This window comes from Mesocricetus auratus, unplaced genomic scaffold, assembly GCF_017639785.1.
Source record: "Mesocricetus auratus isolate SY011 unplaced genomic scaffold, BCM_Maur_2.0 Super-Scaffold_100010, whole genome shotgun sequence".
In the NCBI taxonomy this organism is placed as follows: domain Eukaryota; kingdom Metazoa; phylum Chordata; class Mammalia; order Rodentia; family Cricetidae; genus Mesocricetus; species Mesocricetus auratus.
The window spans coordinates 33,351,155-33,378,321 of NW_024429194.1; the positions used below are offsets into that span (position 1 = coordinate 33,351,155).

At 49.6% G+C, this 27,167-nt stretch overlaps 4 protein-coding genes across 10 annotated transcripts; 2 read left to right on the plus strand and 2 right to left on the minus strand.

Annotated features, from left to right (window-relative positions):
• Positions 1 to 365: 365 nt before the first annotated feature.
• Positions 366 to 5,285, plus strand: Tuba4a (tubulin alpha 4a). 3 transcript variants are annotated; one of them, XM_040753285.1, is made up of 4 exons: positions 366 to 791; positions 2,840 to 3,062; positions 3,314 to 3,462; positions 3,651 to 5,285. In XM_040753285.1, the coding sequence occupies exons 2-4, from the start codon at positions 2,882 to 2,884 to the stop codon at positions 4,620 to 4,622; spliced, it is 1,302 nt and encodes a 433-aa protein (XP_040609219.1). In that variant the 5' UTR covers positions 366 to 791; positions 2,840 to 2,881; the 3' UTR covers positions 4,623 to 5,285. The 3 variants fall into 3 exon arrangements, with proteins under 3 accessions (XP_040609219.1, XP_005070529.1, XP_040609220.1); XM_005070472.4 differs by lacking the exon at positions 366 to 791 and adding an exon at positions 873 to 1,022; XM_040753286.1 differs by lacking the exon at positions 366 to 791 and adding an exon at positions 1,707 to 1,865.
• Positions 5,286 to 6,044: 759 nt separating this feature from the next.
• Stk16 (serine/threonine kinase 16) lies at positions 6,045 to 10,095 on the minus strand. 2 transcript variants are annotated; one of them, XM_005070474.4, is made up of 8 exons: positions 10,019 to 10,095; positions 9,490 to 9,664; positions 7,968 to 8,187; positions 7,537 to 7,670; positions 7,265 to 7,385; positions 7,043 to 7,138; positions 6,557 to 6,678; positions 6,045 to 6,440 (listed from the first exon to the last, which is right to left on the minus strand). In XM_005070474.4, the coding sequence occupies exons 2-8, from the start codon at positions 9,573 to 9,575 to the stop codon at positions 6,302 to 6,304; spliced, it is 918 nt and encodes a 305-aa protein (XP_005070531.1). In that variant the 5' UTR covers positions 9,576 to 9,664; positions 10,019 to 10,095; the 3' UTR covers positions 6,045 to 6,301. The 2 variants fall into 2 exon arrangements, with proteins under 2 accessions (XP_005070531.1, XP_005070530.1); XM_005070473.3 differs by lacking the exon at positions 10,019 to 10,095 and adding an exon at positions 9,851 to 10,000.
• Glb1l (galactosidase beta 1 like) lies at positions 10,012 to 21,853 on the plus strand. 2 transcript variants are annotated; one of them, XM_040753284.1, is made up of 17 exons: positions 10,012 to 10,142; positions 11,492 to 11,601; positions 11,765 to 11,931; positions 12,151 to 12,301; positions 12,612 to 12,672; positions 16,284 to 16,378; positions 16,464 to 16,638; positions 16,716 to 16,774; positions 16,875 to 16,996; positions 17,094 to 17,134; positions 17,309 to 17,427; positions 17,702 to 17,776; positions 17,888 to 17,977; positions 18,119 to 18,232; positions 18,973 to 19,104; positions 19,309 to 19,524; positions 19,674 to 21,853. In XM_040753284.1, exons 2-17 carry the CDS (start codon positions 11,524 to 11,526, stop codon positions 19,935 to 19,937), a joined length of 1,959 nt encoding a protein of 652 aa, XP_040609218.1. In that variant the 5' UTR covers positions 10,012 to 10,142; positions 11,492 to 11,523; the 3' UTR covers positions 19,938 to 21,853. The 2 variants fall into 2 exon arrangements, with proteins under 2 accessions (XP_040609218.1, XP_012969167.1); XM_013113713.3 differs by lacking the exon at positions 10,012 to 10,142 and adding an exon at positions 10,159 to 10,312.
• On the minus strand, positions 20,048 to 27,085 carry Ankzf1 (ankyrin repeat and zinc finger peptidyl tRNA hydrolase 1). 3 transcript variants are annotated; one of them, XM_040753283.1, is made up of 14 exons: positions 26,797 to 27,079; positions 26,511 to 26,688; positions 24,626 to 24,729; positions 24,302 to 24,404; positions 23,989 to 24,182; positions 23,532 to 23,644; positions 23,294 to 23,441; positions 22,848 to 23,076; positions 22,552 to 22,707; positions 21,267 to 21,750; positions 21,042 to 21,153; positions 20,772 to 20,939; positions 20,550 to 20,635; positions 20,048 to 20,353 (listed from the first exon to the last, which is right to left on the minus strand). In XM_040753283.1, the coding sequence occupies exons 2-14, from the start codon at positions 26,656 to 26,658 to the stop codon at positions 20,230 to 20,232; spliced, it is 2,169 nt and encodes a 722-aa protein (XP_040609217.1). In that variant the 5' UTR covers positions 26,659 to 26,688; positions 26,797 to 27,079; the 3' UTR covers positions 20,048 to 20,229. The 3 variants fall into 3 exon arrangements, with proteins under 3 accessions (XP_040609217.1, XP_040609215.1, XP_040609216.1); XM_040753281.1 differs by having other exon boundaries at positions 20,772 to 21,153; positions 26,797 to 27,082; XM_040753282.1 differs by having other exon boundaries at positions 20,048 to 20,635; positions 20,772 to 21,153; positions 26,797 to 27,085.
• Between the last annotated feature and the right edge of the window lie 82 nt (positions 27,086 to 27,167).

The following is a 27,167-nucleotide window of genomic DNA, read 5'->3' on the forward strand; positions in this document are numbered from 1 at the left end:
GGCCATGACAACTGCACCTGGTCTCTGCCTTATGGATTTTCTTGGTGAGAATAATAAGTATGAGAAAGCAGAAAGAACTAGAAAGGCCTGTCATCGTACAAAAAGGAAATGAAACGTTAAAAGGAGGAATCTCTTCGGCTGTTAACTCCAGGAACTCAATGAAGCCAAGTCACTAGCCCGAGGTTGCATATAGGGTCGCCTGGATGCTACTTGGGGGCTCTGGGTTTTGTGCTCCGCCGCAGCAGGCAGGCGGTCGTGGCGAGAGTGCACTAATAGTGACGGCGCTGATGACGGAGCCTCCGACCGGCGGGTGGCGGGTGAGAAGCGGCAGATTCTCGCGTCGGCCCTCACAGATTGGCTGTGCGGCTCAGCGCTGCGGGACAGTCTACGAGATCGGCACCCTGGGGCTCAGGCTCTGTAGTTCCCGGTCCTCGGCCTCCCACAGGTGTGGGCGAAAGCCTGCCATCTCGGCCGGGGACCAGCAGGCGGCGGTCTGCTGTAAGGGGGTCTCGTGCGATCAGCCCCAGCAACCCAGCTGCCCTCCCGAGGCTCCCGGGAGGCGACGCTGGGAGGACAGCAGAGAAGGCCAGGGACAGCCGCTTCTGGATTGCTTGAACCTCATCCTCACTAAATCGGAACACCTGCACCATGGGCGTTCGCATGACACAGGTGCAGTCCAGACACGCCCTGTCACCGCACCCTGCGTCCCTGCTTCGGATCTTCGGAATTCGGGGCGTCGGCTCAAAACTAGGAACGAAAATGGGCCTCTGCTTCTAACCCAAACCCGACAGGTGAGGGAATCCGGCACGGCAGGGGGAGGGAATCAGACTTGGCTTCACTCCTCGAGGCCACCTACCCTGACGAGGGTGTGGTCTTTAGACCGCCCCGCCCCACGGTGGGCGGGCTGAGCGTACGGGTCCCGCCTCCTGCCTATAAGAGTGGTGCGGCACTGCAGCTCCGCAGATCTCACCGAGACCCGTGACCCCGACTCAACGTGAGACGCACAACCCAGACTCATCATGGTGAGTGAGTCCCCGTGGGATCTCTCTGGTCCTGTAAATGTCACGCTCCTTTGGGGAACTCCCTCTTGAGAAGCCGAGGACCCTTCACTTAGCTTTCCAAATCTCCGGGAGATGCAAGAGTTTTGCACTCCCCCCGCCCTCCCGGTGACTTTGGCCTGGTGTGTTGTCCACCTTCAGAGTCTGGGGACCGGGGAGGGATGTTTCTTCACTAGCAGAGAGGAGCCCTACTGTAGTGCCCTCCTGCCGAACCAAGCGTCTTATGTCCCAACTCTCCTGAGGGGAGTCACGCGGTCCTGCGTCCAGTCCTCTGTTCGGGCGGCGGAAGACCTGCTAGGCTGCCCCCGTCACCCATCCCTATCCCCTGAGTCCCTGGAACTGACCCAACACGTGCTTGGCGCCGGATGGTAGAAGGGGTTACTTAGTACCGCACCTCGTCTTCCTCGGTGTGCCTCCTTCCCACTTACACCCCCATACGTGACTCAGCACCCCCTTCTGAGCCAGGAGGGGTTGCGGGAATGGGGCTTGGCCTGGGGAGGCCAGCGGGCCCCTCCTACGGGAGCGCTGGTGTTAGGAGGACAGGCAGAGACAGCTGGCGCTGATCGACAGCCCTGGCCGAGGCCAGGTTGGCGGGGGAAGGGAAAGAGGTGTATGTAGGGGGTTGTATTTATAGCTCCGGAGCGGGGGCAGAAACCCAATCCGGGCTTTCGGCTGGGAAGTAACTGGAAAGACTCCAGTGGGAGAGCAGACTAGGGCCCAGGTACAGATGGCTCTCCCCTTGCCTGGTATGTGAGGCAAGGCAGGTTTCCTCAAGGGCCTCCTGGCAGGTTCCACTTCCTTTTCTAGGTACGTAGAAATTGCAAAAACAACCCCCCCTTCCCGCGCGCGCGCACGCGCGTCACTTGGTTATGGAGAGGGTGCTGCAAGGGTTAAATTATAGACTGCCTGGCCGGAGCCTCGGACGGCCAGTGCGCCAGTATACCTGTATTGCCTGCACCTGCCGTCAGCGCTTACCCGCATTATTGCTGCTATTTCCGTGCGGGCTGAGGCGGAGGATGGAGGTGGTGAAGCCATGCAGAGTGTGGGGGTGGAGGTGGGGAGAGAAGCCAGATGGGATTGATTCCCCAAGGCCAGATGGGATTTAAAGGTGGTGGGGGTTACCGTATTCTGATGGCCAGAATGGTCAGTTAATACCAGATGGAAGGTTGAGACACCTCTTTGCCCACAGGAAAGAAGGGGAGAGGGTCGTGAGAAATTTTATCTTCAAGGCAAAAGATTAACCAAGTAGGAGGGTGCTAGCTATAAAATGTAAAAGATATTTTAGAAGCTGCATGGACTGGAGGCAGCTGGAAAGCCTGTCTCTGTCTGTCTGTCTGTCTGTCTTGTCTGTCTGTCTGTCTCTCTCTCTCTGTCTCTCTCTGTCTCTCTCTGTCTCTCTCTCTCTCTCTCTCTCTCACACACACACACACACACACACACACACCCTGTTGTAGCTGCTGCAGCCGTGCCTGTCATGTGTACAGCATTGCCCTCCCTGTCCTCTCTGGGTGTCCCATGGATGTAACAGGATTATACAGCTCTCACTTGATAAATTCTCTAAGGGGTCGGTCTGCCCTGCTGGACACCTCCAATCTGGGGAGCCCTGTGCTGAGGAGACTGGAGAGGCCGCCAGTTGCTTCTGACCTCTGTCGGCTCCAACCTTACCATACTTTTACCAACTGAGTAATCTTAGCTAATAGGTGACAGCCTGGGAGGGGACCTCATTAAGTGAGGAGTTGTGGATGTGGCACTTATGCTGTGACCTTTTCTGTATCCCTCAGCGTGAGTGCATTTCAGTCCATGTGGGGCAGGCAGGTGTCCAGATGGGCAATGCCTGCTGGGAGCTCTACTGTCTGGAACATGGGATTCAGCCTGATGGACAGATGCCCAGTGATAAGACCATTGGTGGAGGGGATGACTCCTTCACCACCTTCTTCTGTGAAACTGGAGCTGGAAAACATGTGCCTCGGGCAGTCTTCGTGGATCTGGAGCCTACTGTGATTGGTGAGCAGGGGTGGAGGGTTCACTTTTGAGGAAAGTCCAGTGTCTCTTGCAGTGTGTCTAGACTGGGTTTTTGTGATCTTGAAGCCCCTTGACTTTATTTGATGATGAAGATGGATGCTGACCCTGGGCTGGCAAAAGAATGAGCTAGTCTTCCATGTATCTTCTGCTCTTGAGGGTGGGGAGGAGGAGAGTCTCTGCTGAGCATAACCTTGTGGTTTTTTGCCTCAGCAATGTGATATATGGTCTTTCAGATGAGATCCGAAATGGCCCATACCGACAGCTCTTCCACCCAGAGCAGCTTATCACTGGGAAAGAAGATGCGGCCAACAACTATGCCCGTGGCCACTACACCATTGGCAAGGAGATCATCGACCCAGTGCTGGACCGGATCCGCAAACTGGTGAGACTATAGCTTGGCAGCTTTGGAGTCAATGTTCAGGAAGTTTTCAGATCCATTTCTGGGATCGTCTCCAGGTGTATGTTTTAGAATTCAATGCTGTTTAGGGGGGACATTCAGTCTTTGCCCTAACTTCTGAGCTACTTTAGGCCTCTCCCTACCTACATTGCTCTTTCTTCCTTGCCTTTCAGTCTGATCAGTGCACAGGACTTCAGGGCTTCCTAGTATTCCACAGTTTTGGAGGGGGCACCGGCTCCGGCTTCACCTCCCTGCTGATGGAGCGGCTCTCTGTGGACTATGGCAAGAAGTCCAAGCTGGAGTTCTCCATCTATCCAGCTCCACAAGTATCCACAGCTGTGGTGGAGCCCTACAACTCCATCCTGACCACCCATACCACCTTGGAGCACTCAGACTGTGCCTTCATGGTGGACAACGAGGCCATCTATGACATCTGCCGCCGTAACCTGGATATCGAGCGTCCAACCTATACCAACCTCAACCGCCTCATCAGCCAAATCGTCTCCTCCATCACAGCTTCCTTGCGCTTTGATGGGGCCCTCAATGTGGACCTGACAGAGTTCCAGACCAACCTGGTGCCCTACCCTCGAATCCACTTCCCCCTGGCCACCTATGCACCAGTCATCTCTGCAGAGAAGGCCTATCACGAGCAGCTGTCAGTGGCAGAGATCACCAATGCCTGCTTTGAGCCTGCCAACCAGATGGTGAAGTGTGACCCTCGGCATGGCAAGTACATGGCCTGCTGCCTGCTGTACCGTGGAGATGTGGTGCCCAAGGATGTGAATGCTGCTATCGCTGCCATCAAGACCAAGCGCAGCATCCAGTTTGTGGACTGGTGCCCCACAGGCTTCAAGGTTGGTATCAACTACCAGCCACCCACTGTGGTGCCCGGGGGTGACCTGGCTAAGGTGCAGCGTGCAGTGTGCATGCTGAGCAATACCACTGCCATTGCTGAGGCCTGGGCTCGCCTGGACCACAAGTTTGACTTGATGTATGCAAAGAGGGCTTTTGTACACTGGTATGTGGGTGAGGGCATGGAGGAGGGTGAGTTCTCTGAGGCTCGAGAGGATATGGCTGCCCTGGAAAAGGATTATGAGGAAGTAGGCATCGACTCCTATGAGGATGAGGATGAGGGAGAAGAATAGACAGCTGCTTGGAGCCTGTTTTCATTGTTTATTGCAAAATCCTTTTGAAATAAAGTCTCCCTGCACGGTTTCTTGTCCCCTTTGTGACTGCTTGAGCTTCTGCTGTGGCTGCTACTTCCCGCTACTTGCTGCTCGTGACCTTTTACCATTATGTGGCTGAAGGTGGGCCCCGTATTGAGCCTCAGAAAGTATGAACTTAAGGACTTTGATGTAAGGTCCTAAGGACACCCAGAATAGGAAAGAAACAAGGACTAAATCCTGGACTTGTCTGTTTAGCTATAAACTATTGCAAGATCCAATCCTTCACTTTTCCTAATAGTAATTGATGTCTGGTAGATTTTTTGTTTTGTTTTTGTTTTTCCAAGTGTCTGGTGGTTTCTATTGGATGATTGACTGCTTTTGCTCTTGCTGCTGCTGCTTCAAACTCAATGGCTTTGGAAGCAAGACTTGGCCCAAGCTTCGTTGTACACTGAGGGTTTAGGAATGGGGGCTGGGCGGGCCCAAAGTTCCTGGGCGTAGAGCCACCTCACAAACTTGGGGGATGGGCGGGAACAAGGGCAATCTCCTGGTTGTTTGTGCCACCCCACCTCCAGCAGCTTTGCATAGCTTGCTGTCTATCTTGCTTACTGGGGCTTGAGCTATGCTATTAAAAGTCAGGATGTCTCCCCTGTTTGTGTTCTTTTGGCCTCAGCCTCTGCTCGGGGTGGAAGCCTGCCTGGACCCTAGGGAAAAATTATACTTCACTAATAGGCACCCTAGGACTCAGGTTGACGTCAGCATGTAGGGGTGGGCATGGCTTGGGGGAGGAAGCTTCAAAATCTCCAGGACAGCCAATCCTGCCCTTGCTTCCCCTCCCTGGTGATTCAGGGACGCAGTGCCCTTCCCTGAGGAACTGGTTTAAAGCCCAGCTAAGGCAGGGTGCCTGTTTACTCAGCAAATGGGGCAGGAAGTGCCTGCTGGATACTGCCACAGGCCACTGGCCTCATCAATTATTAACTGTGTATGAGCTAGGATAGTCAGGGAGACTGGAAAAAAATGGAAGCCAGTTCCACTCCCTCTGTCCTCAGCTGAGGAAGGGAGACCTAGTATGTTCCACCCAGAGGTCATGGAGTTGGCAAACCTGCTGGGCTGGGCTGTTCTAAGCTACCCACCTTCAGAATGAGTGACAGAACTAGTTGAGTGTGCTTGCAAAGGGACCCTGGTCCCACTCTTCAGCACAGGCAGAAACCAGCTCAAGCTGGAGACTCTGGTTTTGACCATGGGAAGCTTAAAGACCTGTCTGCTGCCAAGCAGTCAAATCTCAAGAAGTCTTGTCTGCCTCTGCCATCACACCAGTCCCTCCTCCCAGGCTAGTCCCTTGGAAATGGCAACCAGACAGTTGGTTCTTTTTCTCTCCAGACACAATGACCTAAAATACACATGCTCTGTTTTCACTTTATTCTCCTGTTTATGTATTCTCCTGCTCCCAGATTTGGAGGCAGAACATGATGTGTGCCCAGCAGTCCAGCTTTGAGCCCTATTTTCTGTTTCACTTTCCCCCAACTCACCCTAGGCTCCTTGCCTAGGTACTGGGATAAGAGAGCAGAGCACTCAAGGACCCACCATCCTTGCCCCTAGCTGTAAGAGCCATCCTGGGTAGAGTGGAAGGAGTTCCCACGAGGGATGAAAACGTCATCCTATCAGATTTGGGTGGTGTGCTGGCCAGGAGCAGGTGGCTGCAATGCCTCCAACTGACTGAGGAGGACAGGAATGTGAGGGCGCTGCTGGGGGTCCACAGTCATCATAGAGCCCAAAAGCTGTCGCAATGCTGAAGAATGCCTGTGGGAGGTGGAGGGCAGAGAACTGGAGGTCGCCTAGAATAAAGTTGCTAAGATTCCATCTTGGCTGGCTCTAGGCAAGAGTCTACGGTGCTTGGTGTCCCTCTTGCTGCTCACCTGGGGCTTTGTGGGATGCTGAGTTCATTCTGCACAGCAAGGGCCACACTGTCACCCTTCTGGAACACCATATCATAAGGGCCTTCCCCAAACATCATGGCATAAAGCACGCAGCCTAGGGACTGAGCATAATTTGGTTAGTTTCTGGAAAGGGAAAAATGGTATCCCTTTTATTGCTACGGTAAAAGGAGACCACTTAAGCTAAAACTATGCTAACCTCACCCTGAGGAACTGTTAGCAGGAGGCCTCTTCAGCCCCTGCTTAGCTACTGCCTCCAGCAGTTGACCCAGTTTAGCCACAGAGATTACTCCACTTCCTGAGAACGATATCACTGATGGTTCCCAGGAAGGAAGTGGGGAACTATGGTGACATACTGTGGTTCTGGGGTTCCATGCAACAGAAACCAAAGGTCCCCTTCCCTCTACTCCATAGTAACTACAGAGCCACACCCTTCCCCACCCAAGTTCCCGCCTATATGCTCCTCACCCAGACATCAGTCCGCTCATCGATGACACAGTGGCTCTGCACAGAAAAAAGCTCTGGTGCCCGGTAGGAGATGGTGCACCGCTGGGCCGCCCAGTCCTGGAACAGTGTCCCCAGAGCTCAAAAGTGGAGCACAAGCCATATCATATGACCAAATCAGTGCATGCATCAGAATGAGTTGGGGATGGGGGGGAAATGGCCAAAGGAACCTGGAGACTCTCTTACCTGTAGAGCTAGGGCCTGGCGTGAGCCCTCCACCTGGATGCAGGCTTGATTCATAGAACCCAAATCCATTAAAACTGGCTGCCCCTCATCACCAAGCAAAATATTGGTGGGCTTCAGGTCCCTGGAGGGAAGTGAAAATGACCCCAAGGGCATCCTGGACAGGGAAGCTGGGATGCCAGGGAGCACCATGGGGAGAGTGCAGACATATCCCAATTCTCTTGACCCAGCTCTTCCCCTGGGTGCCAATAAGTGCACAGGGCCCTCCCACTGACCTGTGAGCATAACCTTTGGCATGAATGGCCTCAAGGCCTCTGCAGATACCCAGCAACAATGGCAGGATTTGGTCTTCAGTCAGGAAGTTGCCTTGGTCCTTCAGTCTTTCTATCTCATTCCACAGTGTACCTCTCTACAACACAAATTTTCCTATGTCGAGATGGTTTTGAAATCTCTTCTTACTACCTGGCACTCCTTTCTATTGGGTCAAGGCCTGTCAACCTTTTACCACATACACTGTTACTGATCATCCGGGGCTCTGTGGGATGTCCAATTCCTATGGGACCCTATGGTCCTGTAAGCCCCAAATTTAAAATGACCCAAACCAGTACGTGTGTTCCCAGCATGTTTATGTCTGACCACCCACAGAGTCCTTGGTAGGGCTGTGAAATGTGTTACAATCCCCTCTGTAACCAGCAGTCTTTCTGACCTTGAAGAAGGGTAGCAGCAGCCAGGCTTCATGCTTAGCACCTCGTTCCTTCAAGCAGTACGCCACGAGGCGAAGGATGTTGGGATGGTGGAAGAGACGATGCATGTCCGCCTCTCTCTGGGCCTCTTCCTGGTCCTGCTGCTCATGACACAGGATTCGCTTCAGGGCGTAGAAGTGTCCATCATGTAACCCCTCCACTAGGTCCACATAGCTGAACCCACTGTGGGCCAAAGGGGTCAGTGAAGGACCATGTCATCTCCCACAGGGGTCAGTGAAGGACCATGTCATCTTCCACAGGGTCAGTGAAGGACCATGGTCATCTCCCACAGGGTCAGTGAAGGACCATGGTCATCTCCCATCTCCCACAGGGTCAGTGAAGGACCATGGTCATCTCCCATCTCCCACAGGGGTCAGTGAAGGACCATGGTCATCTCCCATCTCCCACAGGGGTCAGTGAAGGACCATGGTCATCTCCCATCTCCCACAGGGGTCAGTGAAGGACCATGGCCATCTCCCACAGGGGTCAGTGAAGGACCATGGCCATGTCCCACAGGGTCAGTGAAGGACCATGTCATCTCCCACAGGGTCAGTGAAGGACCATGGCCATCTCCCATCTCCCACAGGGGTCAGTGAAGGACCATGGCCATCTCCCACAGGGTCAGTGAAGGACCATGGTCATCTCCCATCTCCCACAGGGGTCAGTGAAGGACCATGGTCATCTCCCATCTCCCACAGGGGTCAGTGAAGGACCATGGTCATCTCCCATCTCCCACAGGGGTCAGTGAAGGACCATGGCCATCTCCCACAGGGGTCAGTGAAGGACCATGGCCATGTCCCACAGGGTCAGTGAAGGACCATGTCATCTCCCACAGGGTCAGTGAAGGACCATGGCCATCTCCCATCTCCCACAGGGGTCAGTGAAGGACCATGGCCATCTCCCACAGGGTCAGTGAAGGACCATGGCCATCTCCCATCTCCCACAGGGTCAGTGAAGGACCATGGTCATCTCCCACAGGGTCAGTGAAGGACCATGGTCATCTCCCAAAGGGCTTGGACCCAGAGGGATGCCCTTGAGGAGGGGTGCCTCTCCCATGGAGTAGAAACCCTCCCAACATGTGGCTCTCATATAGCTTCAAGACTTAGGGTTTGATCTCCTCAAGAGCAGGGACACAGATATCACTGAGGTTCCATGGTCTGACTACAAGATATTCAATTAATATCAAGTAGCAATAACATCAATCAGGTGTTTATGAGCCAGGCACTGGGTGACACGTTTAAAAAAAAATACTATCTCAATTCTCGCAAGCCCCTCAGTGAGAAATCTCTATTAAGCAGAGAAGGAAACCATTTACTTAAGGTCCCACAAGATGCATCCAGAAGGCCAGGGTTCACAGTCCACTTCCCTGACCCATGCAGCTGAGTCGGGTGAGGTAGAATCTAAGGCTAATGCTCTGTTTCAATCACATGCTGACCACTGTCCCTAAATGACCTGGGACTAGCTAAGTGACTTCCAAACACTCACCCCTCCCCCAATTTCTGGATGAAGAGGTAACGCTTATTGTCAATGATGACAGTTCCCCGGGAGCAGACACACAGTGCGTGGCCCATAATGTCTCAGTCATCCTCTTCAAGGATGGTCTTTCTTCCAAGGAGAGTGGGCTCTTCCAGGCAATGGGCTGGGGGCCCAGCGGAGCATGCTGGAATGAAAACAGCAGGTCGAGGGTCAAGAACAATCCCGAGAGCCACTGGGGTACCCATACAGAGAGCTCAGGTCCAGCTCCGGGAACCGAGATCCTCGTCTAAAGGAAACAGGCCCCGGAGACTCCAGAGCTAAGAAGGCTGAGTTCTGGCGCTTCAACGCGTCAAGCCACGCTGCGTCTTACCAGGCCGCTTCCTTCAACCCCGGCACACCTTCGGCCAGGTCCGGCTCTCACGCCCGTCGGGCATGAGGTGGCTGCGCAGGAGCGGGACTTGAGCCCACCTCTGGCTGATCCCACCCTCCGTCGCCCGGGACCGAGTCCAGGGTCTGCCAGTACAGACTCTCCACTGACCTGCTTCGGGCCTGAGCAAAGGGCCAGGGACCGGAAGCCCCGGTGACATCATCAGTTCGCGTCGAAGTAACGGCCCGCTGTATCCTAGCAACAAGAGGCAGCAAGAGGCTATGGGGACCCGGAAGTGAGAGTCGGGGGCCCGGCTAGACCTGGGGGGGTGGAATGGTTTCTGTATCTCGCTGAGGGTTCCCATTTGGCCTTCAGGAAGGGTCAAGACTCAGGGACTTGTACCAAAGGGGAGCAAAACCGGGCTCTGCCTGAGGCCCCTAGGACCTCCGTCCCCCAATGTCGAAGGTAGGAGGCCTCAGAAAGTGGCCTACTACAGTCTAGCCTGAAGGAGGGCCCAGGGAGGGGTGGGTCCTGGCCCTTATATGCCTGGACGTCTGATCCCTTAACCCTTCCAAGCCTCTAGCCTGTGTTCCATCGCCTTAGCTAGAGTCGGAGTGCGCCTTTGAAACAGATTGCCGGTTTCTAAATCTGGTCCTAATAGTCTCCTAGCTGTGCGACCTCCAGGAAGTGACTTAGCCTCTCAGATCCTCACTCTTCCCAGTTGTAGCAGCAGTACCTAGGGAAAAGTGTTGTGAATTATAAGGCCAAACTGACAACTTGCAATTCCAGCTCAATTGAATTAATTGTGACTTTGGACAGCCACTTAATTCATTTTCCTTGTCTGTAAGATGAAAATGGTAATTATTTCACCGTATTTTTCTTTCAAGATTAAATGAAGCATCTGTCATACATTATCTGACACATAGCCTTCAATGTGTGTCGATAAATAGAAATTGTTGTATTTTCTACCCTGATTCTCACATCTACAGCTGTGAAGGCAGGAGAAATGGAAAATTGGATTTCCAAGCCTTTGTATTATGCAGTTGTTTTCACATCTCTTGCCTAGATAGGCAGATATGTTGGGAAGGGGTGCACCTTCAAAATAAAAGAGAGAGAGAGAGAGAGAGAGAGAGAGAGAGAGAGAGAGAGAGAGAGAGAGAGAGAGAGAGAAACAGACTCCTTGTAACCCGGTTTCCCTTTTCCATAGTCATGAGCACCGTGAAGATTTTCACTGTTTCTGCACCTGTTTTAGCTCTTCGTTCTGTTGCCACTCATAGATTTAACCTGATGTGTGCCAGATCCTTTGCTGGTCATGGAGATTCGAGACACCCTACAAGTCCTTAGAGAGTTCGGTATAGAAGAGCAAGGCACCTTATTAAAATATAGATTCTGATTCTATTGTCTTGGGTAGGACCCGGGACTCTGCATTTCTTACAAGCTCCCAGGTGCTGCTGCTGAAGCCCATTAGCGAACAGCGCTTTGAATAAAGGCGAGATGTAAAGGATTTTTCAAACTAGTGCAAGGTTGGGTGGCTGCCGGTCAAAGGCAAAGTCCGGGTTAACTGTCTGAAAACTTGAGGTGGTCTCCGCCTCTCTGCTTGCTGAGGTTCCCTCCCAGGAATCTGACACATGGTGGGTGGGGCAGCCCTCACAGAGCAGAAGAACCCTGTAAGTGCCATGGCTGCTAAGATGTTGCCTGATCCGACTTCCCTGCTGCTGCGGCTTGTGATGCTGCTGTTACTGCTGCGGTCCCAGGTAAACTGAGCGGGTCGAACTGCCTATCTGGATGTGGGGGAAGGGAAAGAGTCGGCAGAAGAGAGATGGTCACGCACAGACAGGGTCAATTCGGTCTCTTAAGCTTTGGGTAGACATTGACCCTCGCTCCAGACCTCTGCAGAGCAGGCTTTTTCCCTTGCAGGCAGAAGCTCGCTCCTTCGTAGTGGATCGGCAACATGACAGGTTCCTCCTGAACGGCGTCCCGTTCCGCTATGTTTCTGGCAGTCTGCACTACTTTCGCGTACCGCGGGTACTTTGGGCCGACCGGCTTCTCAAGATGCACTTGAGCGGCCTCAACGCTGTACAGTTGTAAGAAGTGCTCTCTAGGGCTTGGCGGAAGCGACATTTACTCTTCCTTAGAACAGGGTCCCCAGGCAAACAGACTGGGTTTGAAAAGGGTTTGAGTTCCAGGACTCCTCAGGCAAGGGTGGGAAATGGCGGCCCAGAACCTCCTCCTAGCTGCTTCTCTCTCTCAAGTTCTGAGTCCCCTAGTTACCTCTGGGTCCTGTTAACATCTTCCTTTCTCAGTTACGTGCCCTGGAACTACCATGAGCCAGAGCCTGGGATCTATAACTTTGACGGCAGCCGGGACCTCATTGCCTTTTTGAATGAGGCAGCTAGAGCGAACCTGCTGGTCATACTGAGACCCGGACCTTACATCTGTGCCGAGTGGGAAATGGTGAGTGAGTCGGAGAAGGGCAGAACCAAGGGCGAAGCTCTTGTGGGGTTTCATACTCTCCTTTCTGCTCATACTGTAGAGGGCATTTCTAGCACTATCCTCAACTCCCTTCTTCTGTCCTCCCCCACTGCACCCCAAAACAAAGCTATCTCTAGCTCAAGAGGTAGTTTATCTGGTAATCCCAGCATTTAGGAAGCTGACGGGAAGACTGTTGTTTGAATTTGAGGCTAGCCTGGGCTACAGAGTGAAACCTTGTAAAACAAAACAAAAACCCTTCGTGCTTATACGTTGCGTTTGTGTTTTTCTCAAGGGAGGTCTCCCGTCTTGGTTGCTTCGGAAACCTAATATTCACCTGAGAAGCTCAGATCCAGGTGAGTTGAGACAAAAGATTCGAGTGTCTGAACAAAGGACCATCCGTTACTTGGAAGTCATCTTTATGAATAGTGTGTGAGGGGAACCCTGGCAGATTTCATGGCAGACAAGGGTGGCGGAGGCAGATTCTTTCCTTCATGTTTAGCAGAATGCTAGAAACTGAGAACTGAGAGACCTAGTCCCTGTGCAAAATAAAACTTATAATAAATAATGTGTGATGCATAGCAGGCATCACTTACAAGGTAGAGACAGGAGGGTCAGGAGTGACGGTCACCCTCTCCAGTCTCAGTCTGCTTCCCATTTCCCTTTCCTCTAAGTGCTGGGTTGTCCCAGGATACAGTCCTTGGATAGACCTGTTTTCCAATTTTGTTCTAATTTAGGCAATCTCATCATTGTGTACTAGAATTAACCCTTGAAGAATCGAACGGCTCCCAAATATGCACCTCTCTGCTAGTACCTTTTCCATGACTTCTCTAAACATACGAAAGTCCTATGTTGCTTCCCTTTATAGGCAAATAAAAAGTGCGTGATATAACTGAAACTACGCTTCTGGTATGGCTTTTCAAACCAGCTGCTTGTTTCTAAATCTCCCCTTGTCAGCTAATGGCACTCCATCTTCTACCTGAGCACTCTAAATACTGTAGTGTAACCCTTCACATCTCTCCTGCATTCAGACTCTTTCCTGTCACCCTGTGTTCAGCCCATCAGAAAAATCTTGTACGACTCTCAACAACATTGAATTTCATTATTTCCGGTCACTTCCACTACCACCTACTGGCCCAAGCCTCCCCTTGCTGACATCTTCATTTTTTTCATCCTGTTGCTCTTTCTGGTTGGTTTCCCTCCTGAATAGTCTGAGCCAGTGAGCTTCTATAAAATTAGTTTGAATATACATATCAAGTTATATCATGTATCCACTTAAACCTCCCTAATAAGCTTTCCTTTTATTCCGAATATGAACCACTAATCCCTGAAACAGTCTAGTAGGCCCTAGGCTCATCTCCCTGGTGTCTGCCCTGCTGCCCCAGCCACACTGCCTCATGCTATCTTCACACTTAGCAGCCTCAGGTAAGGCCTTCATATGTGGCATTCCCTCAGCACCTCTGCGGAAGTCACGTTCAGGGACACTTCCTGCCACCTTCTAAATTTTAAGCATCCTAGACTGAACTATCATATGCCTCCTTTCCTGCCTTGTAGTTTCTGCCATGTGTTAGTCTGCCTCTACTCCTAAAAAGAGAATTCATAAGTCAGAGGTTATTTTTGTTTTCCCTTCTATATAACCAGAACAGTGCTTGAAGCACAGTCAGCACCCATACATATTTGTTGAATGAATAAATATGGTTTCATATGTGCTTGGGTGGACATCCTTTATGTAAAACATAAAAAGAAAAAAAATACGGGCTGGATAGATGGCTCAGCAGTTAAGAACAATGACAGCTCTTCCAGAGGTCCTGAGTTCAATTCCCAGCAACCACATGGGGGCTCACATCTATAATGGGTTCTGATGCCCTCTTCTGGACTGAAGGTATATGTGCAGATATAGTACCATATATAAAAACAAAAACAAAAAAGGAAAGAAAAATAATTAAATGATTTAAGTATTTTTAATGGGCAGAGCATGGCAATACATGTCTTTAATCCCATCACTTGGATGGCAGAAAGAATCAGGTAGATCTCTGTGAGTTCAAGACCAGCCTAGTCCACATAAGAAATTCTAGTTCAGTCAAGGCTACCTTATGAGACCTTTTTTCCAACAAAAAAGAATTAAAAAATAATGCTTATGAGGCCAGGTGGTGGTGGCGCACGCCATTAATCACAGCACTCGGGAGGCAGAGGCAGGCAGATCTCTGTGAGTTCGAGGCCAGCCTGGTCTTCAAAGAGAGTTCCAGGACAGCCTCCAAAGCCACAGAGAAACCCTGTCTCGAAAAACAAAACAAAACAAAATAATGCTTATGAGATGGGCCAGCAGGTAAAGGTTCTTGCTTCCAAACCTGCCAGCCTGAGTTTGAATCCCTTGGATTCAAGTTGTCCATGGCTTGAGTGCTTGAGTGCACGCACGTGCATACACACATATACACACTAAATAAATATTATTAATAACTTCTTTTAAGCTGGGCGTCGGGGGCATACGCCTTTAATCCCAGCACTCAGGAGGCAGAGGCAGGTGGATCTCTGTGAGTTCGAGGCCAGCCTGGTCTACAGAGCGAGTTCCAGGACAGCCTCCAAAACAATACAGAGAAACCCTGTCTCGAAAAAAGAAGTTCTTTTAAACCAGATGGTGGAGGTACACACCTTTAATCCCAGTACTTGGATGACAGAGGCAGGCAGAGCAGATCAGATCTTTGTGAGTTTAAGGCCAGTCTGATTTATATAGTGAGTTCTAAGATAGTCAGTGCTACATAGGAAGATCCTGTCTAAAAAAAAGAATTAAGACATAAGTAAAAATGCCGGTGACCAAGCCTAATAGCCAGAGTTTGATATTTGGGACCCAAATGGTATAAGGAGAAAAACTGACTCCTGAAGGTTGACTTTCACACCTGTGCCACAACAGCACATACATTTATTCACACACACACACACACACACACACACACACACACACACACACACACTTTACTCTCAACAACATTGAATTTAACTACTTCTTGTTACCCAGACTGCTGGCCTAAACTACCCCCCGGCTGTCATATCATAATAGCATATACATAAGCAGACACATATAAATAAATAAATGTAATTAAAAAATATGAGCATGGCTGGGCGTTGGTGGTGCACGTCTTTAATCCCAGCACTCGGGAGGCAGGGGAAGGTGGATCTCTGTGAGTTCGAGGCCAGCCTGGTCTACAGAGTAAGTGCCAGGATAGGCTCCAAAGCAACACAGAGAAGCCCCATTTTAAAATATATATATATGAGCATAAAGAATTGAGGCATAAATTAACATCAACTAGAGAAAGGGGGATGGGAGAAAAAGTGTCAGGAAGAGAAAATAACATGCATGAATGCATTGCAGAGGGGGGATCATGAAAGTAATAAATAGTTGAGAATTTAGGGCATGAAATCACATGGACTGTTCATTAGATAAGAGTACATACAAGTCAAATACTACTTTTCTGTGAAATTTCACATCATTCTTAGGTTGACTATATAATAGCTCCATATTATGTGTTTAGACTTTTTTTCTTACGTGGAGTCTTAGGAAACTCTATAGTTTCCTGTACTCCTAGAGCTTCCTCTAAGAGTCACGGCTCCTGAGACTGTGGAGGTGACTCAGTACATCAGAGTGCGAGCTTCTAGAAAAGCCAGGTTTGATTTCTAGCAGCTATATGGTGGCTCATAACCATCTGTAACTCCAGTTCCAGAGGATCAATGCCCTCCTCTGGCCTCCTTTGCAGTCACCAAACACATGGTACAGAGACATAACATGCAAGCAAAACATTCATAATATAAAAAACAAATAAAAATAATAAAATCCCCCAGATTTATTTGTGAGCCAGGGTAAGGGAAGCTACAGCCTAGAGTGTAGCACTAAGGAAAATATCAAGGATTTTGGGAAGGGGAGCTGTGAAGGTAGTGGCTCCTAATGAGCAGCCCATACTGCTCCTTCCTTTAGACTTCCTTGCTGCTGTGGACTCCTGGTTCAAGGTCTTGCTGCCCAAGATATATCCATATCTCTACCACAATGGGGGCAACATCATTAGCATTCAGGTATGAATGGGAAGTGGGCTGGGCAAGAGAAGTAGGTACAAGGTGTCCTCATAGCTGGGCCCCTCTCTTTCCTTTTCCCTGGCAGGTGGAGAATGAGTATGGTAGCTACAGGGCCTGTGACTTCGAGTACATGAGACACTTGGCTGGCCTCTTCCGCGCATTGCTAGGAGACAAGATCTTGCTCTTCACCACAGATGGGCCTCAGGGACTCAAATGTGGTTCCCTCCAGGGACTCTATACCACTATAGATTTTGGCCCAGGTCTCCTAAACAAGGGTTGGGAGTGAAGTCTGGGCACCTCTCTGTGATGCATGTTTTTACCCTTTTTCTTTTTGCAGCTGACAACGTGACCAGAATCTTCTCCCTGCTTCGGAGTTATGAACCCCATGGGCCACTGGTGAGGGGCCATCAGGAAGGGGAATCAGAAAAGTAACCTGGCTGGAATGGGGCTAACTTTGTCCCCATCTCACTATGGCTCCTTTCACTTCTCCCCCTAGGTGAACTCTGAGTACTATACAGGCTGGCTGGACTACTGGGGTCAGAATCACTCCACGAGGTCCAGTTCAGCAGTAGCCGAAGGACTAGAAAAAATGCTCACGCTGGGAGCCAGTGTGAACATGTAACTGGGGACACAATCATTTTCCTGGGAGTTGGGGTTTACAGTTAAGATTTGATAGGTCAGATTTTGCCCTTTCTCCCACCCACCCCCACTTTAGGTATATGTTCCATGGAGGTACTAACTTTGGATACTGGAATGGTGAGTACTGTCCCTGTGGTAGAAGCAGGAGGTAACAAGGAATCAAAATCTTGGGCTGGACAGATAGGATGTCTACCACTTTCCCCTCTAACTGCAAGATTTTCTGCACAAAGCTCTTTGTTTAGTGCTTTTGCCCTAAGATGATGTCGAATTAATTAAGTTACTTTAATCCAGGTGCTGACGAGAAGGGACGCTTCCTTCCAATTACTACCAGCTATGACTATGATGCACCCATATCTGAAGCAGGGGATCCCACACCTAAGCTTTTTGCACTTCGAAGTGTCATCAGCAAGGTGCCCTTTTATTAATTGGGGAGAAGGGAGAATGCCCACATTGTTAAGGAGCCCTACAAACTGGTGGTGTTTGTTTGGGTAACAGAGCCCTCTTAGCATTCCTTGAAAAACTTACCACTCCTGTAGGATTATCTGGGGAACTATACACATGTGAAAAATTATAGGGTCTTCATGGCTCCCTGCAGCCCATCCCTGGGTTCCAGGTCAAGAACCTTCTTTTAGGGCCTTGGATTGTTTTGCTTTTCCTATGACTACTGAGAGAATTTGGGCTCAGTTCCAGGAAATTCCCTTGGGACCTTTACCTCCCCCCAGCCCCAAGATGAAGCTTGGACCTCTGGCTGTGAACCTGGTAAGTTTCTCCTCCTCTTTCCTGGTCTTACACCATTGTTTTCTGAATCACTTACCTTGAGCAGCCGCCAATTCAGACACTTAGCAGTTTGGTTGCCCTTTGTCCTCACAGGATGGGAATTTGCTGTCTTTCCTAGACTTTCTCTGCCCCCATGGCCCCATCCGTTCAGTTTTGCCTTTGACCTTTGAGGCTGTCAAGCAGGTAAGGCTTAAAGTTGCATCTGATGGGAATGGCAGACTCCTTCAGCAGCTACAACCAAAAGTTACTCTAGCTACTAATCTTCCTCACAGAGATGGTCCTTATCACCAGCTCATCTGAAAGTCCCCATTTTTCTGTATCTAGGACCATGGCTTTATGCTGTACCGGACATACCTGACTTACACTATTGTAGAACCAACACCATTCTGGGTGCCAAATAATGGAGTTCATGACCGTGCCTATGTGATGGTGGATGGGGTAAGACCTAATTCCCAACCAACTTATGACTTCAGTTCCTTCCCTTCCCCCAAACCCTATAGCTTTACAGTTTCTCCATCTCTAACCCTTTCCCACTTGTTTTTCCACATGGATAGAGGTTCTGGTTATAAGCTGGATGAGGGAGACCATGATTAGGAATAGTTTGTTAACCAGGGATGTGGTAGGGCATAGGTGTATCCCCAGCACTCAGTAGGCTGCAGCAGGGAAGTCACAGCATGGGCTACATAGTGAGTTGTGGCTGCTGGACCACATAGAGACCCTGTATGAATGTACAGTACCAGAAGAATGGTAGATAACCAACAAGATGATTACATTCTCCTCCAAATAGTGTTCTAATGTGATTTACTATGCAGTCGCCAAGAACTGAATGCTTGGACCTTTGCTTTACTAGAGCCTATCTCTCTACCTTTTTAAAATTTTACATTACCAACATTTCCCCTCCCTCTGCTCCTCCTATCCTCCCCACTTCCCCCCCTCGCCACTCCTCCTCCATCTCCATTCAGAAGAGGTAAAGCCTCCCATGGGAGTCAACAAAGCATGGCATATCAAGTTGAGGCAGGACCAAGCTCCTCCTCCTTGCATCAAGGCTTGATGAGACATCCCATCATAGGGAATAGGTTCCAGAGAGCCAATTCATGCATCAGGGACAGGTCCTATTCCACTGCTAGGGGTCCACAAACAGACCAAGCTACACAACAGAACCTATCTCTTATCCACAGATATTCAAGGGTGTTCTGGAGCGGAATATGAAACACGAACTATATTTGACAGGGAAAATAGGGGCCAAGCTGGATATATTGCTAGAGAATATGGGAAGGCTCAGTTTCGGGTCTAACCACAGTGACTTCAAGGTAAGCTGTTTTTGCCTATGCTTCCCCACTACTGACCACCTCTCTTGGAGAACAGGGCCTAATGGAAAACTCGGTCCTTAGGCTTAGGCAGAGGCATAGTGATTGAGGATGTGGACATGGCCACTTACATTCCGGAGCTTGACTGGGGACAGTGAGGGCATGTGTGTAGACTCGGTGAATGACTTTTCATTGGCTTCCCCACAGGGCCTGTTACAACCACCACTTCTGGGGCAGACAATCCTCACCGAGTGGCTGATGTTCCCTCTCAAAGTTGATAAGCTTGTGAGGTGGTGGTTCCCCCTGCAGCTGATGAAAAGAGCACAGCCTCAAGTTTCCTCTGGCCCCGCCTTCTATTCCACAACATTTCAAGTGTTAGGCAAGCTTGGGGACACATTTCTGTATCTACCCGGATGGACCAAGGTATTGCTAATGGTGGTAGTTGAAATGTGGAGGGCACATTACAAGAAAAACAAGAATAGAAATTACTATTCTGATTAGAAACCTGAAAGGGGATAATTCCACCCTGTGGAGAGCTGACCTTTTGTTTTTCCACTCCATCCCTTCTCCAGGGCCAAGTATGGATCAATGGGTTTAACTTGGGCCGATACTGGACAAAGAGGGGTCCACAACAGACCCTATACGTGCCAAGACTTCTGCTGTTTGGTAGATCGATCAACAAAATCACATTGTTGGAGCTAGAAAGCGTGCCTCATGAGCCCAAAATCCAATTTTTGGATAAGCCTATCCTCAATAGCACTTTGCATTGGGGATATACCTATTTTCTCTCAGAAACACAAAATTCATATGAACCAATGGAGTTAAGCGGGCACTGAAAGAAAGATAACCCTTGAATCTGGGACCAGGGCAGGATCCTTTGGTGCTGGCCACAGTAACCATAAATAATCAAAGGCTACGATCCCTCTGAATGTAAGTACAGATACAGTTTTCTTGCCAAACTTTATTGTGATTAAAATTCCAAAGACAGCACTGGCTCCACACACCTCTGTGGCCGACTTTGCCCTTGTTCCCGAGTGTCCTTCACCCCCATCTTCCACATAATCTCAAGCTCCATGAGGAGGAAGAAAAACTCTAGGTCTGAATGTATCCTCTCGGGGCCCAGAGAAATCAGGAAGAAGGCCTCCCCGCCTGACTGCGATGGTCTCGGAGGCAATGAGTGGAGCAGAAAGAGAAGTCGAGGTAGTGAAAGGGAACAAGGCCTTGGAGGGACACTCCACAGCTCCAACAGCGCCTGAGCAAAGGGAAGAACAGTGACTGGACACACCTCACACACTTTCCCATCTAAGCCTTGCCCAGCCTTAAAGGTCCCAGGGACTCTCGAATCCCCTCCGCAACCCTCCTGACCACGAAGGCATCATTCCCTGTACCCCAAGTGACTCCTATGACACAGAAGCCCACCCCTTCACTCATCCCCTGATCTCCCATACCCAGCACCGACAACTGCAGCGTCAGGAACTGGAGGCCTAGGGGCTCCCAACTGGGCAGCGAGTCGGCGCTCTGCAGCCAGAGCTCTCTGAAAAACAGAATAGATGTTAAAAAAAAAAAGGGGTTCACAGAGGTGAACAGCATATCCAGGAAATGACTGCTCAATCCGGAAAGGAAGGCAGGCTCCTATGGAAGCCCTGCAGTACAAGAACCTATGGCCTCACCTTCTCTCGGTCACTGAGGGCAGCAAATCGCCGTTGTTCTTCTCGCTCCTGCTCCTCCTGCTCCTTCTGCTTCTGCTGCTGCTGTCCCCGTTGTCGTCGGGCTGCCTTCTGCTCCTTCTTCCTCATAGCCTGCCGGGCTTCCATTTCTTGAGTCAGTGGCGCTGGCACCTGGAGGATTTCCCAAAGATATTGTAAAACTACAAGAAAGTAGGAAGGACCTAGTGAGGATCTCTGATGCCCTCCCACTCTGTAGCTCCTTTTCCAGCTCACCCGAGCCTTGTTGTAATCATAGGCATCAAGATTCTTCTCCATGAACCTTCGGAATTCGTTTCGTGTTGATCTGTCAGCTGCTACAGTATAAGGTGGCCGAGCTCTAGAGTCCCTAAGGACAAAAACCCCAAACCAAGTTAACTTGCCTCCTGCTTTTCAAGTGCCAACAGGAACCGGAGCTACCTCCTTATGCTCTCTAAACTGGTTCAGGATGGAGATACTTACTGCACAGTGGGGTCAGCGCCTGCCTCCAACAGCAGACGAACTACTAAGCCTCTTCCAGCTGCGGCTGCTGCATGCAGGAGAGTAAAACCACCAGAGCCCAAGGGGGCATTGAGTAGGGACATAACGCCAGGGTCTACAGGCCCACTAGCTAGCTGGAGCTTTAGCACCTCAACATCCCCAGCACGGCAAGCAGATAGAAGCATATCCCAGAGCTCTGGCTGACCAGGGGCTTTGGCCTCATCAACCAAACTGTCCAATGGGGTTGTAACCACTTGGTCTGGCTGTGAGAATGTCTCATCTTCTTGAGACTGCTGAAGAAGTGTCACATGTGTCCCACACTGCTGATCTTGACTTCTCTCCTTCTTCTTTTTCCTCCTCCTCCGCTTGGGCAAGACCTCAAATTCACGAAGATCCAGGGTCCCCAGTGTCAATTCTACTAGTTCCAACTCTACTTGGGAGCCATCTTCTTCCTGAGACTCTGAACCTAGAAAAAATATGATGTTAGCTCCATCTAAGGAATAGGGAGAGGGTGGAAGGATGTAGGTATCCTCAGATGGGTTTACATTTATAAAAAGATACTCAGATCATCCTGAAATGAAGTGTCTTTATTCTGTCCTGGGACTCTCCCAGTGAACAGCATTAGGACAGTACAAAATAGAAGGAAGCACCATCATGGTGGTGCACGCCTTTAGTCCTGGCATTGGAAGCAGAAGGACACTAAGTTCAAGATCACCCTGGGCTACATAGAGAGCTCCAGGCCATCCTGGGCTAACTAACAAAAGACCTTGCCTCAATAAGGAGGCAGTTTGGTATGACGGCTCATGAATGTAATCCCAGCATTTGGGAGGCTAAGACAGGAGATTGCCATGATTTCAAGGCCAGTGTGGGCTACACAGTGAGTTCTAGACCAGCCTGGGTTAAAGTAAGTCTATCTCAAAACAACGTACATATATATATATATTTTTTTTTTTTTCGAGACAGGGTTTCTCTGTGGCTTTGGAGGCTGTCCTGGAACTCGCTTGGTAGTCCAGGCTGGTCTCGAACTTACAGAGATCCACCTGCCTCTGCCTCCCGAGTGCTGGGATTAAAGGCGTGCGCCACCAACCCCCGGCTTAACAACGTACCTATTTTATAAACAGATGCTGGTAGGGATGAGTGGATGGATGTGGGTATGGTTTAAGAGCTCACCTATCAAATGGTAGATGGGTCAGTTATGAGAACTGGCCACTGCATTTCCAAGGCAGACATGCAGATATATATGATAATTGCCAGATGGTGCCCAAACCTTGTTTGAGTGATTCTTCATCCTGCTCAAGTGCCTTATTTTCATCACTGGGGACCTTTGTTTTTTCTTTATCAGTAGCCTTTTTCCTCTCCTCTCTCACTGGCTTCCAATGTGTCTCAAGTGAATGAAATCTGATCATTTCTCGAGGGTCTTCATCTGCATGAAACAAAAAAGTCTTTCACAGACTTAAGTGTGGAGAAGCCAGTCCAGGTCAATTGGGCTGCAGTCCACAGGCTAGAAAACCCCATGGTATATACAGGTCTGTGTATGAGGTCTCAAGGCCTAGAATAGCTCACCATACACTTGCAAGGTCATCAGCTTATGAAGCACACGCTGAAGCTCTCCAAAAGTGGGTCTTCGGGTGGTGAGGGGGATATCCCAAAGTCGGGAATCATCCTTTTGCAAGGGTGCCCCCTGACCTCCAAAGAACAAAGACCGGCCAGAGCGTGGGGCACGTAGCAGTATTGTTTCTGCCTCCCCCAGTGCTTTAGCCCAGGCTGGCCCTGCCAGCAAGTCTCGAACATCCTAAAGAGAGTAACTCCACTTAGCATGTTTCATCTGATGTAAAGAAAAGAAAAACAAACAAACCTCCACACAAAACAATGGCCCTTTGATCATATGCAGGGAGTGTCAGCTAGAGGGAGAGAATAAAAGAATATTCCTGGAGATCTCTATTCTATTGTCTATGCAGAAAACTATAAAGACTGAGAGATCAGAGGGATATCTGTGAGTCCTAACTCACCTTATATAGCATAGCTTCATTGTAACGCCTCAAGTTGGCTCCAGCAGAACGTGATGCCCTACCCTGGGCATCCTGAAGCCCCTGGGCTGTGCCCCTCTTGGCCCGCACGGTATAACGGTGAAAGGTTTTGTGTGTCACCACTTCTCTTCTGTAGATGGTACATACTCAGTACTGGAGACCAGCTGATACTCCCACATTAATGGGATCCATCCTTAAGCCCCATGCAGCACCCTCTCACCCTTGAAAAACGGCACCAGCAAAATGCCCAGCTGCAGCCATGAGCACCACGGAGTATCTGGAACCTCCATTTTGCAGGTTCTGTATTAGCAATTCTTCCGTTTCTGGGGGAACCTATATGACAGATGCAACAGAAACATTCCACGTGATGCATGCATTGAGAACAAGAAACCATGTGTTACATTTGCATTATCTCATTTATTACCTTAGCCTCATTTCCGTTTCACAAAGAAGGATATTTGAGGCTTGGAGAAGTAGTGGTAGAATCACAATTTAGACTTAATCCCCTTATATTTGACCCTTTCAAGATTCTGGCCAGTTTCAATTCAAGGTTATGCTGTCAGGTAAGATAGCCTAACCCAAAAGGAAGAGAGGAAATAAGACATGCATTGGCTAAAGAAAACCTAGGTCCAATTTGTGAAAGCTGAGATTGATCACACAACCTGCACTGTACTTGCCTGGTGAGGGCCTAGGACACAGCGATAGGCATAAAGAAACTGGCCCTGGGCATTTCTGAAAAGGACACGATGTGGGTAGAACCCTCTGGGTCGGCTAGGTTTCTCAAACTCAGCCCTCCCCTCATCCAGTGTTGGCAAGTCCTCTTCGCTAGATGAGTCTGAGTCTTCTGACCCTGAGATGCTGGAAAGATCTCCTGAAGACAAATGTGGGACATATAAGTCTGACACACCACCTTTGTCCTTTATTCAAACCCCGTGGTGCGTTTTCCACCCACACCTGCTCTCATACACGCTTTCCCGCACCAAGCATCACCTGTGGAGCTTTGCTTTTCAAAGTCCGAAGCAGACAGGAGAGGCCTGTTCTTGAGACGCTGTTTTAGGTTAAAGCGATGCCAATCAAGCTTATAATGTTCTCTCTGGCATGAAGGAAAAGGGAGGCAGAGAGTGGGAGTACATTCTGCCTTGGCCTTGTACAGTAAGCAAAGCTAGTCACAGAACTCTAGGAAGTTTAACCAGCTAGCACCAAGTGCATTAGACAAAATATGGCTCTTTATAACTTAAGGTAAACCAGACACCTCATCCCACCCACCAGGATACTTCTGCTGCTATGAGCTAGCCCTATACCCTGGCCTTTTACCTGTTCCCGGTGGTTCTGGAAGATCTGGTCACAGGCTGAACAAAATAATTTCTCTGAAATGTCCAGAGAACATGGGGATACTTTTCTTCCTGAACTTGTGTTCTCTTTAGAACAGAAGAAAAGGATAATTGAAAGTAGAAAGAGTTTATATCCAATCCACAGTGAACCTACAATACCTAGAACTGTACCGAATACCTATTAAAAGGATAATAAAGAAGAAAAGATGGCATGACCTTGCCTTCCAAGAATTTACAATCTGGCAATCATGAAATAATGATACAGTAACTATTTTGTACAATAAATATACCTTTGAAAAGATACATGTAAAACTAACACAAACATGACATTTCAATGATCCAAATGGATTGTTTAGGGAAATCTTGTAGAAAACAAATGGAAAGTTAAACATTTTCTTTTGGTGCTGGGGCTTTAAGACCTCACATATCCTAAGCCCTAAGCAAGCCACTGCGTCGTTGTTGCACCCTTCCTTTCCAAACCCCCCACTCCCCCACCCCGCGTCTTACACCCCCCCACCGTCTATTAAGAGCTACTTAACACACTTGAAGAAGTGTCTAGCAAGGGTAAAGTATCAAAACAGCCATTTTTCCATCAATCAGGAAAATGCTTCCTGAGTCGATGTTTTCCACATCCTTAGATACACAGTATCTAAGATTAACTCTAGAAGTACACCTGTCTCTCTACACCATACTTAACTGAAGCTGCATATGGTGGTGCATTCAGGAGGCAGAGGTTAGAGGTCAGCCTGTTCTACATATCGAGTTCCAGGCCACCCAAGGCTATGTAGTAAGACCCCGTCTCAAAGCCAAACCAACCAACCAAACAAAACTACACTGATGCAGAAATGGGCAGCCCCTTATACCCCTTACATTGATGCAGAAATGGGCAGCCCCTTACATTGATGCAGAAATGGGCAGCCCCTTACACCCCTTACATCGATGCAGAAATGGGCAGCTCCTTATACCCTTTACATTGATGCAGAAATGGGCAGCCCCTTATACCCCTTACATTGATGCAGAAATGGGCAGCCCCTTACACCCCTTGATCCCAATGGCAAACCTGTGGATGTACACAGTGCCCCTGAGGATGAGTAAGCACACGCCCAGGAAAACAAGTCCAGGGACAATCTTGTACCACATCTTGATACCTAAACAAAACCTTACTTCAAGGTATCTGGACTTCAGCTCCCTCCCCAGTAAGCCCTAAAATAATAAATACTACTGCAGTACTGGGGATGGAACCCAGGTCTACTACTGAGCTACATTCTCTACCACTTAAAACATTTTTTCCTTCTGTTTTGTTTTTTCTGGATAAGATCTCATTGTATAGTCTAGGTTGTTGTTGAACTCCTACTTCTTACTGCCTTAGTTTCATAAGTGCTGGGATTACAGGTGTGTACCACAACTCCCAGATTAAAATTACTTTCAACTACGTAAAATCAGTTCCTAGATTCCAATTTACATCTTACAATTCCAGTTATAGCAGACAACCTAAGAAAAGTGCAAGAAAACACAGCCAAAGACTAACATAAAATCAGTAAATTAGTCTGTATTTAGCACAAGGTAATAGATCTGACTAAAGTCCATTTCAAGTTGAAATAGACCTAATACCTGCGATTTTAAAAGCAGTAGTATTAACGTGATGAGATACACACAAAAACTAGAGACTTATTATTTGGCAACAATTCACGGGCCACAGCCATAAATCACCCAAGGTTGAAATATATGGGGGGAGGGGTGTTGTTCAACAGAAGAATCAGTGTGGATTCCTAAACTGGGAAATCATGGTGTGAAAGTCTTCCGTGTTAACAGACTCCACGGAACCCTGTGACGTTCATCATAGGTCCATCCCAAAGCATCCCGGATACCTGGACAGGGAGTACACGACGCCCCGGGCAGAGCCTCCGCCGGTGCTTGGCTCACCAGGCTAAGGCCCCGAACGAGTGGAGCTTCCGCAGTAAGGTCCAACAGGGAGACCGAGGCAGAGGTCAGGGCTGCACCTGGAGCCGGCGACATGGCTTAAGCAGAACAACTCAGAAGCGACTTCTGGAGCAGAAACGGGGGGGGGGGGAGAAACGGGACGAGATTCTACTGCCTAGTCTCCAGCCGGCCCGGCTTGGCCATCCCCACGCAGAAACGCCCCTCGGCCCTCACCTGCCACACGAATCTGTTCTGCGGTAAAGACGGGAGGGTCTTACGGAAGTGACATGAAGAGCACCCAGGCCCCAGTCGAGCCCAGCAGTTACCAGTCGGAGGCTACCCAACCGATCGACTTGTGTCGATGCTGACTGAACCTTGTCCCTCGCCCCCGCCCTCGGAAGCCGCCACGAATGACTCGAGAGCCGAGTCGCACGCACGTCTACCATTCGAAAGCTGGATTTCTGCAACACCACACAATCTGGCGGCTACGGAGCCGCGAAGGGGACACACAGCGGCGTCCGTAGCCCAGCCCCGCATCACGTGGAGCACAGTATTGGTCCACTGCGCTACAAGACCCGCCTCCAACCTTTCGTCCTGCCCCCTGG

Bases quoted from the DNA above. Each gene is read 5' to 3' on its own strand.
- Tuba4a (XM_005070472.4), top strand. The intron at 3,063-3,313 runs GTGAGCAGGGGT...ATGGTCTTTCAG, and splicing joins TCTGGAGCCTACTGTGATTG to ATGAGATCCGAAATGGCCCA. The intron at 3,463-3,650 runs GTGAGACTATAG...CTTGCCTTTCAG, and splicing joins TGGACCGGATCCGCAAACTG to TCTGATCAGTGCACAGGACT.
- Stk16 (XM_005070474.4), bottom strand. From the start codon at position 9,575: ATGGGCCACGCACTGTGTGTCTGCTCCCGGGGAACTGTCATCATTGAC. The intron at 8,188-9,489 runs GTGAGTGTTTGG...TTTGGCCCACAG, and splicing joins ATCCAGAAATTGGGGGAGGG to TGGGTTCAGCTATGTGGACC. The intron at 7,671-7,967 runs GTCAGAAAGACT...TTTGTGTTGTAG, and splicing joins TGCTGCTACCCTTCTTCAAG to AGAGGTACACTGTGGAATGA.
- Glb1l (XM_040753284.1), top strand. From the start codon at position 11,524: ATGGCTGCTAAGATGTTGCCTGATCCGACTTCCCTGCTGCTGCGGCTT. The intron at 12,673-16,283 runs GTGAGTTGAGAC...TCCTTCCTTTAG, and splicing joins CCTGAGAAGCTCAGATCCAG to ACTTCCTTGCTGCTGTGGAC. The intron at 16,639-16,715 runs GTCTCCTAAACA...TTCTTTTTGCAG, and splicing joins CACTATAGATTTTGGCCCAG to CTGACAACGTGACCAGAATC.
- Ankzf1 (XM_040753281.1), bottom strand. From the start codon at position 26,658: ATGTCGCCGGCTCCAGGTGCAGCCCTGACCTCTGCCTCGGTCTCCCTG. The intron at 24,730-26,510 runs GTATCCGGGATG...TCTGTTCTAAAG, and splicing joins GTCGTGTACTCCCTGTCCAG to AGAACACAAGTTCAGGAAGA. The intron at 24,183-24,301 runs GTGATGCTTGGT...ATTTGTCTTCAG, and splicing joins TGAAAAGCAAAGCTCCACAG to GAGATCTTTCCAGCATCTCA.